Consider the following 19,827-nt stretch of genomic DNA (forward strand, 5'->3'; position numbering starts at 1 on the left):
TGGCTACTGCTGTCAATTATTACCCGACTATTTGCATCAGCATCTCTGTCAGCTGCTCATTCTCCCAACCAGCATCCCTCTTAGGGTTATACAGATTCTGCAATGAAAGGGAAAGAGAAGGAGAACAGGACATAGAGCAGTTTGGAGACCTTTTCCCTTCATTTCAAGCCATCTCCAAAGAAGACCCAAAGAAGAAATTACTCGCCCGTCCCCACTTCACTTAAACACTGCATTCAACACTCATTCCCTAAGCCTCTTGCCTAGTCCTCCTCCAGAAAAGCTCCCCTGGTATCCTACCTCAACTTCTCCTGCCATGACATCAGGTCATGGTCTCATGCTCCAAATCTGGAGAGATGGCCAGCAGGTGAGTGGTTTTTAGACCGTGCCGATTATATATGCTCACGCATTAGTAAACATGGGGGAGAGGTGACAAGGCCCATCTTCCCATGGCTGCGTGACTAATCTAGGGGAGGTGGAAGGTGAGATGGACTTTGGCTGGTGAAAGGTGTGGCTTGTTTGCACATGGGGAGGAGGAAAGTCTTGGTGCCTCTGATGTAAGTATGACATGAAGTGAGAGTCAACGCACAGAATGAAGACCTCCCAGAGCCTCCGCTTAGGTACCTCGGGATCCAGGCATCAGAGAACCATGGCATCTGCTCAGGATACCAGAATACCAAGTGCCCAGCCACTGTCTTCCAACTTCCCTCCAGTCAGGCAGGTTTCAGCACCGACACTGTGGTCCCACAGGGGATAACACTAATGAGAGTTGCCTGCTGAGGCTTTATTAAGAGGTCCAACATTCTTGTTCAAATCTCACTCCATACTATCCTTCCTTAATCCCACTTGACCACTGTCTGCTGTAGGGTTTCTATTAAAAAGTCACTTATCCCATAGTCATAGTCCCTTGGCCTTTTTACTAAACGGGATGGCTCCCTCGAATCTCAGGGTCACGGGTGGGGTGAGCACCTTCCTCACTCCATACACCACCTCCTAAGCGTGAGGTCCCCAGAGCCAGAAAAAAGCCCCTGTGTGTGGAGCTCTGGTCGCCCACGTTCTCCCTCTGCCTTGCTGTCCTCCACAGAGCCAATTCCCTTGATTCGCTGAGGATGAGCCATTGAGCCTTGTGAACCAGCCATGTCCTGCCACCATCTTGGGTGATTTCAAGGACAATGTAGATGACCATCAACACTGAGGCCTTTCAGCTCATTGACATGATCACATCCAATGACCTTTACTTTTGCTGCCCACACTAGTGACCATTCTCTGGTCCTTGTCAGAACAGACTTCACCACCTGACATCACAAATCTAGGCATCGGACTCATCTTACATCTCCCTCCCTAAGCTTCTCACTAACACAACTGTTCATCAGTCTCTAATCCTTGACCCCTCCACATTCCTCATTTGTCACATCTCATGAGATAATATGAGAAACAAAAATGAGGAGAGATTACGTAACCTGCCCAAGGCCACAGAGGGGTAAACAGAGAGTTGGGATTCAGATCTGGATCTCTGTCATTTTAGCCCACATGCCTCATCACCACAAAATGTCATCTGTTCACACCTTTCCTTGCCCTTAGAAGGAGTTAAGTAAAGCCTTAATAAATGGAGAGGTGAATTTTCAGATAGATTGATAACTGGATTCTGGATAGACAGATGAAGAAATTTAGAGTACTGAAATTTAGAGTTCTTTTATAGTTATTTAAGTACTTTTCTTGATTTTCCTACTTTCTTATTGAGCAAGTTGAAGGCAAAGACCCACTGTACTTAACACCAATTTAAGAATGATTCAAATATAGGGACTTCCCTGGCGATCCAGTGGTTAGGAGTCGTGCTTTCATTGCCGAGGGCCCCGGATTCAATCCCTGGTTGGGAAACTAAGATCCCACAAGCTGCGCAGCATGGCCAAGAAAACAAAACAAAACAAAATGAAAAAAAAAGAATGATTCAAATATAGAAATCATACAAGGATAGACAGATACATTCAATCATATTTTAAAAGATCTGCATGGGGGAAAAATCTACAAAAACAATGTCAAGAGACAAATGACCAAATGAAAGAGTAAAAAGAAAACATATTAACAGCTACCATCAAAATCAAAGGGCTAAAAAAAAAAAAAATCAAAAGGCGAATTCCCCTAATGCATAGAGAGCTCTTACAAAAGAAAAAACAAAATTAACTACCAAGGATGAAACTGGACAGAGGAAATGAACAGACACTTCATAGGAAAAAATGTCTCTAAAGCATATGAAAAGATGCTCAGTCTCTCTCACATGAAGAAAACACACATTAAAATGCACTAAAATTAGATGTCTGGATGGCTGGAGAACTGGGGTTGGAGGTTCCCATTGTACCTTTTAAATTTGGAACCAAGTAAGGGTATCATCTAGTTAAACAATTACTTACATTTAAAGAAGAATAATAATCAGTGGTTAGAATGAAAGGAATTCTGAACTACCCCAAAGGTCTGGATTATGATCCTAATTCTGAGATTTGGAGCTTCATGTCTGAGACAACCACGACCACAGCCTCCTTGCCAGGAAAGTGGATCAAATGTCACAGCTGGGAATGGAGGTTCTTTATAAATTACAAACCAATGCACAATTGTTAGGGGTTATTATTATTCCCCTGCCTCACAACCTATTCAGCATAGCTCCTTGCATATAGCAGGCCATTGATAGTTTTTGAATGAGTGATTTTACCTAATTTTGTCTACTTCAAAATATTGGAGCCAGAGGCCCAGTGATTTGCATCTTTTCCCTCTCCTTCATCACTTCTTTCCTGGCTCTGCTCGACACTTTCCAGCAGAGAAGTCCTCCTACCTCTTCTTGCAGCTGCTCTAAATTCTCACATCAGTTTAAGCCCAGCTCAATGTCCCAGTTTCCTGCATGAACCTTCCTAACTACTCAGTCATCATCCTTCCAGGGCCGCCACTTACAGTGGGCAGGTTGTTCACTGTTACAAGAGCAGCCAGGAGAGAGGATGAGTCGGGACTGGGACCCAGCCCACAGTCTACTTACCAAGCCGTGGGCCTCTGCAGCCAAGAGCATAATTGGCCCTGAGGAAGGGGAGAGGCTTATTCTAATTTGCACAAAGCTGTCAGAGGGACTTGCAGGTCTATATACACCTCTCTCCCTTTTATGAACCTCCTCCTAATTTATTACCATTACATTTTTTGCCAACTTCCCTGACTTAGCTCCGTGAGGGATGGGACTATATCTTCCCACCTTTGCTTACCCTCTGATGCCTTGCCCAATGCTGGGCATCTTAAGTCACTCTTTCAAGTCTCCAACTAAATCCTAGTGATGCTTTCTCAGCCCACATCCAAACTGATGACTCTGAAACATGAGATCATCAGCAGTCCCTTCCTTGAAATTCTCAGCTCTGCTGGCTGTTGGGTTCCCTATCACCTCTCTTACCATTCATTACCAGAGATCCTCTCCCTCCTAGCACAATGAGGTGGAGCTACATGGACTTTGAAGGTGGATGGGCCAGATTCAGATCTCCACTCCACCACTTTGCAGCTGTTAACCTTAAGCAGGTCCTGTAACCTCCCTGAGCCCCAGGACCATCCAGATCCTTATCTATGGTCTTGATGTACTTACCAAGTTTAAATTCCTGTGCATCCTTGAATATCTCATCACCACCTCAACTTCAATTCTAAATTATTCTTACCTGGATTATTTGCAACCTTACCCAGAACAGGCAATAAAAAGCGTCCTTCAGCTGTGTGTGTGGCAGCTCTCAGTGGGCAGTAGGTGGCGTTGTCTCCCAAGACAGGACCTTATTTTCACCTCTCTGGGAGGGAGAATGACTCAGGGCACTGGGACATTTCATTAAAAAATGATAGTTTCAAATCTGGCCTTGACATTCCTCAGAGCAAGGAATACCTGGCGGTGGAAAGTTAGCTCTGAAATATGCAGATCCAGGAGGAGGGAGGGAGGAAGGAGAAAGGGCCTTCAAACTATGTAAGAGGAAGAGGGGTATAGCCCAGGAGAGACAGCCTGCAGAGCAGCAGAAGGCAGGGACCAAGGAAGAAAGTTCGCCAGTGAAAGATGTCCTGTGGCAGAAATAGCCAAGAATTTTAAAACGCAAAATGTAATATTGAACCTTTATCTGCCCCACGATTATGAAAAAGGAGGTAGGGGTGGGGGGAACAGGAGCTCAAGATCTGAAACTCAGGAGACATGGAGAATTCAGCAGAAGCCTTAGGAGCTGCTAATGAAAGTAACACTTTCTTGGTGGGACCTCCTGGATTCTACCCAATGGCATGGAGGAAAGTACAGCCTGAAATGTACTGAGGCTATTAGTCATTCACCAGGTTGATAGAGTCCTTATTTTGAGTCCTATAGAACAGCTTCTCCTGAGAAGCACAGCCAAATGGACCTGTATGGATGCTTTGGTTGTGGAGGTTGCAGAAAGGGCTGAATCCACCCTGAGTGGAAAGTGTACAAGTGGCTGACTTACCATCAGTACTTGGTTGGACACACCTATTTTCAACAAAAGGATGGAGCTATACAATTAGAGAAATAGGGGAAGTTATGAAATTCCAAGCTCACTGAGGCAGGGAGAAGAATGAAAAGGAGCTAGCAAGAGCAGAGTGTGACATTAGGTGAGGTGGAGAGTGAGGGGCAGAGAGAAGCGAGACCCCAGCAGAGAGAAGACTTCAGAGACAATCTTGCTGTGGTAGCAGGATACACAGAGGAAGATCGACCCTGAAGCTCCTCACTTGTTCTGGCCCTTTCTAATACCCTGGGATAGGCCCTAGCTATGTGTTTACATGGCCATGCTCTTCTGTAAAATTGCAAAAGTAATATATTTTAACCATAGGTAAGATTTCTGTCTCTTTCCACTCCAACTTTCCTCTGTCACGTCTTCCCTTGTACCAAGTGACTTTTGGGGGTGAGATCTAGCTAAGGAGAAATTAAGGTGGGCTTCCATTGTTTGGGTTTACTAAGATTCATAAGTTATTGCTTAATAAGTTAATAAGTTATTGCTGGGTATTTCCGTGTAGAAGTGGCTTCCAGGGACACTTCTACCACCCACTGAGACAACCCACCTGACATCAAAGACTAAAGTGCAGGGTCAGAGGATGTGTCACGAAAAGAACGTGTCCTGTGATACAAGGCACCAGATGTCTGTGGACAGTGGAGCCAATAAATCCCTTCAACCCCCAGATGTAGAAAATTGTTAAGTGTAGGATTTAGTCTCATCAAGGTCTAGTCAAAATGGAAGTTCCTCTCATCAGGAATATATTTAACAATGTAACATATACAAATATGTATACATGACAAAATAAAATTATTTTAAAACATATTTCTACATGAAATCAATCGAGGTTATTCTGACATCAAAAAGTGAATTGGAAGAAAAAAATTTCAGATCAAATCAAGATCAATAATTGAGGGGAAGAGATAAATATTAAATAGAAGTAAAGAATAGACTCCTAGATTTTTTGTTAATCAATTGGCAAAGAATAAACCTATAAACACATTACATTAAAAAAATTTTCCTGTTGATTTGGTGTGAAATATTAGCACCTGCAAAGATAATCTAGAACTCATAATACCCTTTTTTTTTTTTTTTTTTTGCGGTATGCGGGCCTCTCACTGTTGCGATCTCTCCCGCTGCGGAGCACAGGCTCCGGACGCGCAGGCCCAGCGGCCATGGCCCACGGGCCCAGCCGCTCCGCGGCATATGGGATCCTCCCGGACCGGGGCACGAACCCGTATCCCCTGCATCGGCAGGCGGACTCTCAACCACTGCGCCACCAGGGAGGCCCGCATAATACCCTTTTATAACAAGGAATTAGCAATAAACAGGTCAATGACCTTTAGCAATTTAAAGAGTTATTTAAGATTAGTCAGTGCCCAAGAAAATTTGAAATGTCCTGAAATCTTAGAGCTCACAGAAGAAACTCTTAACAGAAGTTTCCCCAAAGTTAACAAACTAAAAATTGGCACATTATTACCAATAATAATAGTGAAACAGAAATAAACGTTTCTAAACTTTCAATTAAAAAAAAATTAACCACGCTAGAGGAAATACCAAATGAGTCATTCTCCTCAGAGAAAATTTATTACAAAATTGTTGTCAAATGAAGAAGGAGACAAAAAACATACAGCTAAAAGTATAGGGAAAATAGAGTGGGGAGTCAAGCAGTTAATTTAAAATATTTTTTCTGGATTTTTTTGTTTGTTTGTTTTGTTTTTTTGCGGTACGAGGGCCTCTCACTGCTGTGGCCTCTCCCGTTGCGGAACACAGGCTCCGGACGCGCAGGCTCAGCGGCCATGGCTCACGGGCCCAGCCGCTCCGCGGCATGTGGGATCTTCCCGGACCGGGGCACGAACCCGTGTCCCCTGCATCGGCAGGCGGACTCTCAACCACTGCGCCACCAGGGAAGCCCTTTTTCTAGATTTTTTGATGTTTATTTGTCAGCTTTTTAAAATTTGTAATTTGCCGTCCTTGTTTTTCTCTTTCTAAGTAAATATTCACTTTGGTTCCTTATTTTATATTTCTATTTTTGTGTCCTTTTTCTTGAAGAGGGCCCAACAATATGTGAGCTTCAGACCCCACAAATATGTGCTTGGGATTAAAAAAAAAAAGAAAGTCCACCTCAACTGGGGCAATATAATCAGGACATCCCCAAATCGGTTGCTTTAAGAGCTGTCACTCATTTCGGCCTGGGGGCGCGCGCCCGGCTCGTTCCCGAGCGCGCTCACCGAGTGGTCCTCGCCCCAGCAACCCTAACGGCTCCCAGCGGCCACCCGAGCCGCCCCACTCGGCACTCCCGGTCCAGCCCCTGCCGGGGGAGGCGGCCCGTCCAGCCTCTCCCCTCACTAAGCGGATGACCGCAGCTGAGCCCGCAGCCAGCGCCAACTGCCTCCTCCCCATCACCAGCCTGTGGTCTGAGTCTCCGCGCCGCCTCCTCTTGGCCCTTCCTGACCTTGTGGACTTCAGGGTACCGGCGTGGGTGCCCCACTTCCGTCCTGCGGGCCTCTGACCTCTTGCCGAGTAGCCATCTCTATTATGCAGGTGGAGAAACGGAAGCCCGGAGCACTGAAAAGCGGGTCCCAAAGACCCCTGAGAGTGGTCACCAAAAGCAAGTACTGTAAGTGACTCTGGGAAGATTAGCACTTGATTTCCTACAACTGAGGCAGCCTCAGAAAACCAGCCTCGGAACTTTTTTCCCTACGGGACCCTCAGTCCTTCAAGTCACCCCTATACTGACCCATTTAGCAAGAGCTCTAGGAACAGCTCACCCCAAACCAATGGAATGAAAAAGCTTTGTTTAGAAATGAGGCCTGTGGAAATCGTAGCTGGCTTACAGGTTTTTAATGCATCATTAGCACCACGGAATGTGCAGTGTTTTCTTTTTGGCTTCTCTTTCTGCCTCTAGAGCTGGCTGCAGCTCCAATCTCCTTGTCACATCCTGGTCTACAAACTGAGACCTATCAGGGACCCTTATGCCACAGGGCAACTCCTTATGCTGGTGTTGCACTGAAGCTAGAATTCTCACAGCCACCCTGTGAGTGCCTGCATTTTCGAGGCACCAACCTGAATATGTGCACAAACAGGCCTGGTAAGGAGGACTGCTGTGACTCCAGCTCTTCTGGAACATTAGGTGTGTAGGATGCAAGATTCTATTTCAGCTCTATCTGGGGGTAAAGGGGCAATGTGTGCGTGTGTGTGTGTGCGCGTGCACGTGTGCATGCACAGCACACCGAAGAAAAGTCCATATAGATTTTACTACTAAAGGGAATAGAAGAGAAGAGGAAAATACATTTTCTGAAAGCTAACATCCAGAGAAGAGCAAACCACTGAAAAAACTGAGGCCTGGATCAGAAGGGTTTCTGCTCTCATTAGTGGACTGAGTAATTCAGACTTCTCCCATGTGAAGACAACTTAAAAAGCTGGATAAAATATTCTTAAATATCTTAAAAATTCAAAGGGCCAGTGAAGAATTGTTGGGCCAAAGTTTGGGAAAGGAAAGGAATCTGTAGAGGTGAGCCTAGAACTTGGGGTTGCCTCTGTCTGGGGACATTTGTTGATACTGCAGGTTGCTGAGATTCCAAACTGCTTTTTTGGCAGCTTTTAAAGGCTTAAGGAACTAGAAATAGAGTCCCAAGCCCCCAAAATATCAAGTGTTGTACTTGTTTAAGGTGACTCTAGACTGCAATGACAAAAAAGAAAATCCTTATGGGAAGAAGCTAACATAATCCTAGGCTTTGAAATATTTCTGCAAATACTTCTTCAAATATATCTAGCACACAAGTGAAAATAACCAGGCACCAGAGAGACAAGAAACCACCAGTAAGAACAGCAGAGGGCTTCCCTGGTGGTGCAGTGGTTGAGAGTCCGCCTGCCAATGCAGGGGACATGGGTTCATGCCCTGGTCCGGGAAGATCCCACATGCTGCGGAGTGGCTGGGCCCGTGAGCCATGGCCGCTGAGCCTGCGCGTCTGGAGCCTGTGCTCCACAATGGGAGAGGCCACAACAGTGAGAGGCCCGCGTACCGCAAAAAAAAAAAAAAAGATCATCACAGCATTCAGAGAGCTGCATCAGGTGCTTCAGGAGGAGAAGAACTTCCTCCTGTCACGGATCGACTGGTTGGGTCAGGAGATTGCCAAGTGGAAGAAATTCTATGTCATTTACATCAAGTCGCAGCTGAACTCTCCTGGGAAGCTTAAGGATTCCCTGAAGGCCAGGCAGTGTGCCTCCGGGCCAGCTGCTCCAGGTGAGGAGAGTCCCTTGGGGGCCAAGTTGTAAAAAGGTAGCAGTCCATCCCCAGTCACAGGTCAGAACACTGACCACCCGGCAGAATACCAGAGTTACCCCCTCTCCTCCTTCCCCTAGCCCAGTGCTGTGCAGTAGAAATACAATGTGAGCCACATGTGTAATTTACAAGCATATTGCCAGCCCCATATGCAATGTCAACTTTTTTTCTCATAGCCACATTAAAAAGATAAAAAGAAACAGGTAAAATTAATTTAAATAAAATATTTTTATTTAAATATATATCCAGAATATTATCATTTCAATCTGTTAACCAATATTTTTAAAGTATTAACGAAATATTTTATGAACCTCCCCCTTTTTAAAAATTGAGTCTTTGAAATCTGGTATATGTTTGTCAGATCCCAACTCAGACACCACATTTTCAATGGGTGAAGTAAAATGTAGTCCGACCAAATCGATATAGTTGTGTTTAATGGAAAAATATTTTACACTATGTCAGCTTTTTAATTTAAATTTGGACTAGTGAAACTTCAATACAATTTGGTTCCTCATCATACTGGCCACATTTCAAGTGTTCAGTAGCCACGTGTGGCTGGTGGCTGCCATATTGGACAGTGCGGGTCTAGTCGATGCACAAAATAAGCTGAGATCCTTCCTAAATCCATCTCCCACTCCCACCAGTTCAGAAATCCATTTCTTTCCTTCAAGAAAGACCATGCAAAGCCATTCCAATCCTTCTCCTGTCCCCCGGCTCCTGTCTCTGGTTTAGTCTCAGAGATAAACGTATCTTCAAACAACTCAGTTCCTCTCCCGGTCTAACCATTTTCCTGGCATATGGGACGCTTCTTGGAGGAGCCCTTTATGGAGGGTGGGAAGAGAGAGGTGTTCTCACTCCACCTGTTCTACCCCCACGCCCAGCAGGGTCAGCACTTCCTCCTTGGCTCCTGTGAATCAGCCAAGTGCTGAGGCCGTGCCGTTTCTCTTTCTCTTCTAGGACATCAAAATTGTCTTGTGCAGGTATGATGGGCCACCCCAAGTGTATTTTGCCTACTGATTCATTCATCGTACAATGCTCAACATGCATTCAAACACACTCAACATTCCTCCCTCCCAAATTCCTGTCTACTCTGTCTAACTGCAGTCAGGTACTTAGGCTGTAGAGAGCAAAGGCCTGAGCTGAGCATATTAGCTCATAGTTTGGTTACTAAAGAGAAGAGCTGTTTTCTTTAGGTTCCTATTTCTTCATCACAGATTCTCCTGTTTTCTTGCACCTCCTGCATGACCCCTTGCTCAACTAGATGGCCCCTGGGTCCCCTACGCCATCTCCCTGCCCCCTTCTTCTCTGCTTCTCTCTGGCTTCATCTCCCATCTGCATTTCCATATCCCACTATGCCCCACCTCACCCTGACCCCATATCCCCAGCCCTGGCTCCTGACTCCCAGCTCACTATCCTCTGATTTCCTTCCCCAACCTCAGGGCTCCGTCACCTCATCCCCATCTCTTTATCACAGCTCCTCCTCCCCTGCATCCCACCCTTTGATCTCACCATCCAGTTGAGCCATATCTTCCTAGGAGTGAAGGATTTTGCTTTCTCAACCCAACCCCTGTTTCAATGGACCTGGAGAAAAAACTCAGTGAAGCCAAGTCACGGCATGATTCCTTCACAGAGAGCCTGAAGAAATTCAAAGGTAAGGAAGAGGCTGTCACCGTCTCGGCTCACCTACCTCTAGGGGATTCTTCTCCCATTCTTTTCCTGGAGGAAATGGGACTGTAACTCATCCATGCCAATAGTAATCACAGGACCTTTCCAATGCCAGGCTCTCTGCTGGGCACTTTCCATGCATCCTTATGCTTCTTTTCAGGCATTTCTTGCACTCTGTCTTCATCATGTTTCACTTATCTTCCTCCCTACTCCTGTGAAAGCCACAAGAGGTCCCCTTGCCTAGCACAGTGACTGTCAGGAAGTTGGTTCTCGGTTGTCTGGTGGACCAGAGAAGAGGCAGAAACTGTGTGATCTCCTGCAAGTCGCTTTTACTTCTCTGGTTCACACTGGAGCTCCATCTATTCCTGACTACAGAAGAAGAGAAAACAGATTCAAGGTCAATGACATTCTGCGGAAGTCCCTCTTCCAGCCTTGCAGGCAAACTGAGATCAGACAGAAGTGGATGACTTGGGCTTTAGATATTTGGTCAGATACTTTTCAAAAACATGTCTGGGTTTGCAACTAGGAAGCCCGCTGGGTATTTGTAAGGACTCCCTTCACTGCAAAGGTTGTACTTGTCTAAACCAGGAGTAGCGACAGCTGGATGGAGTTTTCTCCCAGGAAATATCACAAGAGCCCCCCACGTCCCCATACACCCCTCCCATGTGCCTATGGAAAAGGACCAGGACAATGCCCCCAAGAACACCACTCATTCAGCTAAGAATCTCCGCTCGCCAGACACAGCGTTTTTTTCTTAATTTTGTTTTTTGAGCTCTTCTTTTCCCCAGTAACTGCTCTGCTTTGTCCAGCTCTCCCATCCCACTGGGTGTAATCTCATCTGGCCCAACAATTTCACAGTCATTTCAGGTTTAAAATAGTTTGGTTCTGGCGTTCCCTGGTGGCCTAATGGTTAGGATTCTGGGCTTTTGCTGCCTTGGCCTGGGTTCAGTCTCTGGTCCGGGAATTAAGATCCAAAAAATAAAAGATAAAATAAAATAGTTTGGTTCCAGTTTAGAATTTCAGTGAAGGGATCCACTACCCTTTCACTTCAGCACAGGCTGGAGTTGGGCATGGAGGAGGGAGCTACAAAGATGCACCTTGTGGTAGAGATGAACGTGGTCTGTTCTGTCTTCCCTATACACACACACACACACACACACACACACGTACACACACACACACAGAGTCCCCAAACTCCCACCTGGCCCTATTAAAGCCCAGGGGGTGGAGTGGGTGCTGGGGAGTCTACTCAGAACACTGGTCCAATCTCTATAGTTCCTAGTCTGAGGGTCGTTGCCTCCTGTTGGGGAATTACTGGGTCTTGGAACCCAGGGGTGGAGGGGTGTGGTGGCTGGACCCTGAAGGCCCTGTAGGCATAGCACTCCAGGGCAGTGTTTGCTTTGGCTCCAGGTATGCGGACCCCTCATAAGAGGGTCGCTGAGTGTTCCCCACGGCTGGCTTGTTGCTCTCGGAGGAGATGCCCACGTGTCTCCCTCCACCTCTCCCCAGGGCTGGTTCTATACTCTCCTGGAGCTACAGATCACTAGAAAGGTGCAGGGGCCCAGAGGAAGCCCCTTATCTAGGGGTCCCACCCTACAGCTCTTCACCTAGTCCAGCATCCCTACAGGAAATTCAGGTTGGACATGGACCATCATCCCCATGTTCTGGGCTCATCCTCCAACCACACAAAGTCTTCTGTCCTCTGCCTCTATTTCCGTCAGGGTACACAGAAGTCGACAGCCCTCCATGTCTGGGAGACAGGAGACGTGGGGTACGAAGCTCCCTCCTTGGAGAGAACCAGGGTAGAAGGGCTCTAAGCTCTTTCATCAGCAGCTCCGTCTGCTTTCTTCTCTCGAGTCCTCTCTTAGGGGGAGGAGAGAGGGATTGCCTTCCGGGCTTTAAGAGGGTGAGACCACCCTTTACCACACCCTGCTCCTGAGTGGCTGGTACCACAGCAGGCTTTCTTTTGAAGCTAAAGGGTGAGGCCAAAAAGCACCTTTTGTCCTGCAGCCCTTTCTCCTCGGTTCTCCTCACTAGGAAGGGACTAGATTTGCTCTGCCCAGTATGGTGGCTGCTAGCCATACGTGCACTTGGGCATTTGAAATGTGGCTAGTCCAAAGTCAAGTGTGCTGTCAGTGAAGGAAACACGTCAGATTTCACAAGACTTAGTATGAAAATAGAATGTAAGATATAGCAGTAATTTCTTATATGTTGAAAGGGCAATAGCTTAAAAATAATGGGTTAAATAGAAAATATAATTAAAATTAATTGTATCTGTTTCTTTTTACTTTTTTGTAATGGGACTACTAGAAAATTTAAAATGTTATTTGTGGTTCAGAGTATATTTCTACTGGACAGTGCTCGGCTGGAGAGACACTTCAGGGAAGCAGAAAGGGCATCTCTCAGTGTTTTACACCTTCTTGGTCCACTAAGAGTATGAGAGACAAATCCAAGGCATTTGAAATCAGTGCCCTGCTGTCTGAGTGGTGCTGGGTTCCTTGCTCAACCTCTCTGGACTCCCTCCATCTCATTCTGTTCTCTCTCCACAGACAGCCTCCAGGCTGAGAGCAAGAAAGATAAAAGCAAATTCTTCAAAGGCATGACTGAAGAACACATAAAGAGCTGTAAGTGATGATTGCTCCTGCCATTTGGGGAAAGTGAAAAAAGCAAAGGGGAAGAATTCTGTCTCTCTGACTACATGAAGGCCAAATATAAGTGAATACCCATTCCTCCTCAATTGAGAAGAACAGGCATATGGATATGCTTTATTATTTTAAACTCAGGTACTGTTTAAACTCAGTGACTAATCCCAAAATTTAAAAGTATTCAAAAGTAATCGAAAATTGTAAATTTATTTCTTCATTCCTCAGAGTAAGGGAGGAAAAGGTAAGACAAGGAGAAGATAAAGGCAGCTCAGTCTCTGTAGTATTAGCTGCCCTCAGCTATAGGCTGGGTTTCTGGTTATAAGTCAAGTCAGGACAGCTCAGGGGAGGAAGACCCACTGTAACAGCAGCCTATGCCAAAGTCATCAGAGATGGCTCTGCCATCTGAGATGGTAACACTAGAGGTACCATTTCTTAAAGGCCCACCATGTGCTAAGCACCCCACATCTAATAGTTCAAAATCCCACAACTATCCTGCAAGGTAGGTGTTATTATCAGCAATTTACAGTAAGGCCCCTGCAGCTCCAGAGAGGTGAGGTAAATTATATCCAAGTCATGTGACTATTAAGTGGAAAAAACAACATTAGAAATCATTTTGCCAAAGCCAGAAACGAAATACATAATGCCTTCCAAAGCTGAGAGCAGGACTTAGGGATTCCGTTCCACCAGCAGTTTCTCCCCCAGGGGAGCTATCGGTATTTGCAGATGGTAAGTCTCCATTGTGCTCTCTGCTTTGTGTCCTGCTGAATGTTTCTCATCCCAGGCCCCAGGAAACACTCTAGGCCAGTAAAGAACCTCCCCCAACTCCTGCAGGCACCGGGACAACCTGAAAGGTTTCCCCACTTCCCCGTGAGTTGGGGGCAGTCCTCACTGAGAACCGCCTATTCTTGTTCTTATTGATGGTGGCAGGGCGTTTGGTTTGGTTTTTAGTTTGCAGCTTCTGGTTATCAAGACCAAAATAGGTTTTCTCGCCTCAGTTCCTAGGGTACCTGTCAAACAAAAACAATCCTAAAATGAACAAAACCTTGGAGCCTGAGTCGACCCCTCCAGGTAGGAGTCCTGCCCCTGACCACTAGTGACTTCCAGTGGTGGAGTCAGGGAACCTCCAAGTCTACAGGGGGTCAAAATGCTGTCTCCACCCCCAGCATAGATGGGAATGCACTGGACTGGCACTGCAGAGGAAGGAAAGAGAGTAGACTGTAGAAAGAACTTCCTAACATACAAGATCACCCTCCCTGACCAGAGTTAGGAGGGAATGAATAATCGCTCTCAGTTCCAGCTTGGGTTGGAGGGGAATAGAGACAGAGCAGAAAGAGGAATTTAGAGAGACTGTAAGAGGGCCTGGATGTTGGGAGAGGAAGAGGGAGGGCTGTAGCAACTAGTGTTCTTGAAACCTTCGGGTGCTGAGATGGCATGGGCAGAGATGGGGGTGGGGATAGCAGGCATTTCATCCACCTCCTCTTCCCCTTCCCAGAGTACACCTCCTCCAGGAAATAATCTACCACCTGATCAGTTTACTCCTAACTTGTTCAGGTGTGCTTTTGTTACCAAACCAGGAGTTTGTTACCAAACTCCTAACTTGTTCAGGTGTGCTTTTGTTCGCCCCACGTGCAGCAAGCCAAATGCTGAGACGCTGAGGTTTGTAGCAGAGAAAGTTTATTCACAAGGCAGCCAAGGGAGGAAACGGGAGAACAAGTCTCAGGTCTGCCTCCCTGAAGGCGAGGAGCTTGAGATATTTATGGGATCATGAAACAGGGTGGTCTCGGGCGTGGGGAAAGATGATCAGAGGTAGGGAGAAGGTGAGGTAATCAGTGTTCTGTGGCGCAGGCGGATTTGGGTTATATGCTTCTTCATGGGATGCATGTTCAAAAATGGAGGTGCTTAGCATAATCTGAGGAGGTAGTTTTTGGCCCTCTGATGGCAAAAGGTTGCTCTTCTGACACCTGTGCAGGTCTAGTTTTAGGGTTTTAGCCAGCTCAAACTGGACAAGAGCTCGCTCCAATTCCTAAAAAAACAACTTAAGCTTCCATTACTATAGCAACTCATATGTCAGAGGTGTTATCTATAGGGCTCTATATCTATATGAGTCTTGTGCTATATTACCTGGAGGGTATGCAATTAAAGAGGGAAAAAAGTCACTAAAGGGAGCTTAATCAGTGAAGGCAGCTTACAAGCAGAGGGGTTTTAACAAGCTGTTCCCTTATCTATCATTCTGTAAGACAAGCCCAAGAATTGCTGTTGGTTCCCAGCTTCTGGAACTGTCTGGAGCATGGTTTCACTTTCTTGAGTCTAACCTTGATCCCTCCTGCTGTGTCTGGAGCTGAGCAGCACTTCCTGGCATTGCTGCCTTGCTCTCACTGACTCTCTTTTCTCCTCTCCTTCTCCCTCCAAGTTGACAGAACAACTAGACCAGTGCCACCAAATCCCAAACCCTCAACTTCATTCGCCCCACTCTTCCAGAGCTGAAGCAGGGCCTCTTTTGTTTCTTATTCACCAATGCAAGACAGCTCTGGGGCTTCCCTGGTGGCGCAGTGGTTGAGAGTCCACCTGCCGATGCAGGGGACACGGGTTCGTGCCCCGGTCTGTGAAGATCCCATATGCCGCTCCGCGGCTAGGCCCGTGAGCCATGGCTACTGAGCCTGCGTGTCTGGAGCCTGTGCTCCGCAATGGGAGAGGCCACAACAGTGAGAGGCCTGTGTACTGGGGAAAAAAAAAAAAAGACAGCTCTGAGAACCTGGGGTGCCCTGGAGCTACGGGTATTGAAGAGCTCAAGATGGAGCTGGGTGAGTGGCTGAGAGCAGTGAAAGGTCCCTGAGTGGAGCTGCGCTGAGGGAGATGGGGGTAGTGTTGACGATTTGGAGAAGGAAGAGGGGGTTCTCAAGCAGAAAGAGGAAGATGACCTGGAAGCCCCAGCTTGGCTTCTGCTTATTGCTTTGGCTGTGGTACCCCCTGGTGGCTAAAGGAAGTCACTATAGTTGACTGCTCCGGTCCACTTTTTTTTTTTCTTTTTTTAAAACTATTTACCTAGGCATCAGTTCAGCCAGGGTAGACTCTAGAGACCAGTAAGGACTGCCTGGGCCACAATTCACCTAACTCATCCCCATGAACCTGGTCACTCTTTCTCTTCTTCCCCACATTCCCACATCCTCCATCTCTCCCCACCCCCCATCCAGCAGGGAAAATTAAGTAATATTACAGTAAGAGGGTGTGAGATTAGACGACAAATCAGACAACAGATCAGACAACAAATCAAACAACATATCAGACAACAAAGTAGACAACAAATCAGATAACAAATCAGACAACAAATTAGACAACAAACAGAATGAAGCTATTTTCCTTTTTTCTTTCAGTCCCCCTTTCTCCCCAGTACACCTCGGTCGAAAAGAAAGCTTCAAATCCACGAAAAGACTCCACACAAGGCTATTTATTGTCACACTGTAAATCGATAGGTAATAGTTGAAAACTTTGCAATGAGAAAGTTGGTTGGGATCCAGATACAGGGGACCAGACAACTGACTTTGGGCTTCAGCGTTCTCCTCCTCCAACTCATTCCCGAAGCCCCTGGGTGCCTGTGCGGGCTTGACCCATCTGACCTCATCCTTTCTGGGGATCTGAAAAACATGGCGCCGGACCGCTGGATATTGTCTCCCCAGACGACTCAGTCAGGTCTGCCCCCTCGCCTTCTATCCATTTTGCAAATGAGGACTATCTGTGTATTATTTTATGGTGACCTCCAGGATATATTAAGTGAAAAAAACAAGGTGGAGAACAGTGCACACCGCATGCTACATTTTACCTAAGAAAAGGGGAAATGTAAATATACATTTTTGGGGGCTTATATTTATTTTTTAAGTGGAAGGATAAACCAAAACCTAACAAAAACAGTTACCTGTAGGGGGAAAGGAAAACCAGGTGGAAGAGATGGAAATTAGTCTTTTCTAAATGTACTTTGTTTTGTATGTTTGGCTTTGGAATCATGTAAATGTTTTACATCACTATAAAACAAAATTAAGTTAAAACAAGACAAAATGAAACTAACTGTGTGTGTAGTTGGTAGCTTAAACTCTCTGCAGTTGGTAACTCCTTAGAGAGGAGTTATTTTAGGTGACTTTAAAATGCAGTAATTTAGCTGTATATCCCCAGTGAGATATAGCCTAAGAGGTGAAAATAAAACTTAAATTTTTCAGTTATCATCTGGGTAATAATATTTTTGTTGTTATTCTGAATATATTATATATTATGTACATGTACATATATACACATATATAATAGGATAAAGAAAATAAGCAATTATGTTAATGTTACCAGGAACCAAGATTTACAACCTAAAAGATTAGGTTTTCTCTTATGATTATGACATAAAAGAAGAGAAATAAAAACACAGTGATCCCAAATTTGAATTGGAAAATCAGTATAAACTCATGATGTGTTTTCTCTTAAAACATAATAAAATGTATTTCTTAGTTCCCTTCACAAAGAAGGCCTAATATTAATAGCCTAACTGGATACACTGAGCAGGCACTGCTTACATCCAGATAGTGATCTTATTATTTCCCACCCAAAAGAAAATGGCTCCTTGGGACTCCCTGGTGGTCCAGTGGTTAAGACTCCTTGCTTCCATTGCAGGAGGCATGGGTTCAATCCCTGGTCGGGGAGCTAAGATCCCACATGCCCCGCAGCGTGGCAAAAAAAAAAAAAAAAAAAAAAAAAAAAGGGTTCCTTAAAGAACTGGCTAATTCTAGGTCTGGGAGGAAAAATATACAAGATGATTCTGGAGCATCTTGTCACATCAGATTGTGAGAAAGCTACTGGGGTCATGTCAAAAATGACTCAGGAGCCAACATGAAGTGTTAAAGATGGGATACTTTTGGCATGAATAAGGATAATAACTGCAATTGATTGAGACACGTCATATATGAAAAAAATTCCATCAGTTCATCATGACAACTAAAAACTAAACTCATTGGTCATTTTTGGAGAATGCTAGGAAACTATACCACTTTCTGAACACTGGTAAATGCTCAGTTTTTTATGCTATCATTCTTGTACAAATATATCTAAGAATACCAAATGGTTGAGGGACAGTTCTTTATCACAAACTCCAGCTAATAAATGAAGACAGAATGGAAGAATATTGTTCTTTTGTAACACCCAATGAAATAATGGACCTATGCAATAATCATCAACAGCTGCTAGAAGCATATGTGAAAAGCCGATGGGGAATCTTACAATGATGAATCAGGCTGACAACACCTGAACACACTGATCAATCCTAACATCATAAAAAGAAAGACAATCCAACATTATGTGCCTTCCAATGTAATACAACAGGAGGTAATGACTTGATACTTGCCGAAAATGATGAATCTATAACCCATCACAGTTCTGGATCTACCAGAATCATTTAAAAAACGCTACAGAGATGCAGTCAGCAAATCCCAGTCTGGGAAAATTCACAGGACAAAGGACCAGTTTTCTTCATCAGATAAATTTCCAGAAGAAAAAGGGTTGGGGGGGTGATGAGAGAAAGGGAACCTATAGATTAAAAGAGACTTAAAGGACATATCAAAAGAACGCAGTGGTAGACTTGTTTGCATCCCGGTTTGAACAAATTAATTGTAATCTAATGTTTAAAACATGAGACAGAAATTTTAACATTGACTGTACATTTATATTAAACCTCTTTAAAAATGAGGTTTTGGTATACTGAATTTTTTTTTTTTTTAGGCTCCTCTGGGTCTCAGCTGTGGCACGCGGGATCTTCCTTGCGGCATGCAGACTCTTTAGTTGCAGCATGCATGTGGGATCTAGTTCCCCATCCAGGGAAGTCCCTGAAGTTTTATTAATAAAATATGTCTGAGATTTGCTTAAAAATAACACACTGGGAAAAGGGGAAGGATGAGTGGGAGGTAATTGATGAAATAAAATTGGTCATGGGTTGATCATTGTTGAAGGGGTAGACGGGTGCACAAGAGTTCATCATATTATTGTCTCTACTTCATGTATGTTTGAATTTTTCCATATGAAAAAAGTTGACACAAAAATTTAAAGACATCCTGTAAGTGTGGTCTCCCACAGTCAATACTTAGGAATGAATCTGACTCAGAACCCAAACATCCTTTCAAAGGTGTGTAAAGATTTTGATTCTTACCAAAGATTGGCTTAACTCGGAGGTTAAGAGGATGTATCAATAGTTTCCCTTTCTAAGGCAAACCGTCTGCATTTTCTTCTTCCTCATACTCGGAAACCAAAATTAATCTCAGGGCCAGATGCATCCTCCTCTCTAACCCTCACCACCACCACCACGCATAGCAAAAATCTTTCTATAGTGTTGTCACGTGAGGGATCGAAGTTTGACTCAGAGAAGGACCGCCCCTGTTTCCAGGATGATCCCGAAAAAGTAAAAGGGTCGAGAGGCTTGGAAACCCGAGCCAACGGGGTGACAAGATGACCTACGGAGAGCAAGACCCAGGATTTGCGCCAGAGTTCAAGATTATTTTCGGTTTCCTCCTCTTCGACTCCCTTCAACCGGGTGGAGAGCGAGGTAGGCGGATGGGGCGGGCTTCCCGGGCATTTACAGCCGCCCGGTTCCAGTTGTGAGATGGCTGGATTACAGGAGGCTTGGAGAGCCGCCCGCCGACCTCTCGGAGGCCGCGCGCCAGTCTCCGCAGTGGGAGGGCGGACCCAGGTGTCGGGCCTGGGAGAGGCAACACCCCAGCGA

General features: G+C 45.3%; 1 protein-coding gene across 1 annotated transcript; it reads left to right on the forward strand.

The window, feature by feature from the left end:
* Positions 1-353: 353 nt before the first annotated feature.
* Positions 354-14,253, forward strand: LOC308624316 (E3 ubiquitin-protein ligase TRIM31-like; the record flags this gene model as incomplete). The annotated part of the gene is given in 9 exon segments (XM_081247405.1): positions 354-364; positions 6,741-6,960; positions 8,535-8,713; positions 8,715-8,736; positions 9,733-9,755; positions 10,311-10,426; positions 12,990-13,064; positions 14,088-14,153; positions 14,249-14,253. Coding segments are annotated over 9 exon segments (717 nt in total).
* Between the last annotated feature and the right edge of the window lie 5,574 nt (positions 14,254-19,827).

The sequence above is a fragment of the Mesoplodon bidens genome, assembly GCF_964165515.1.
Source record: "Mesoplodon bidens genome assembly, chromosome: 10".
Lineage (NCBI taxonomy): Eukaryota > Metazoa > Chordata > Mammalia > Artiodactyla > Ziphiidae > Mesoplodon > Mesoplodon bidens.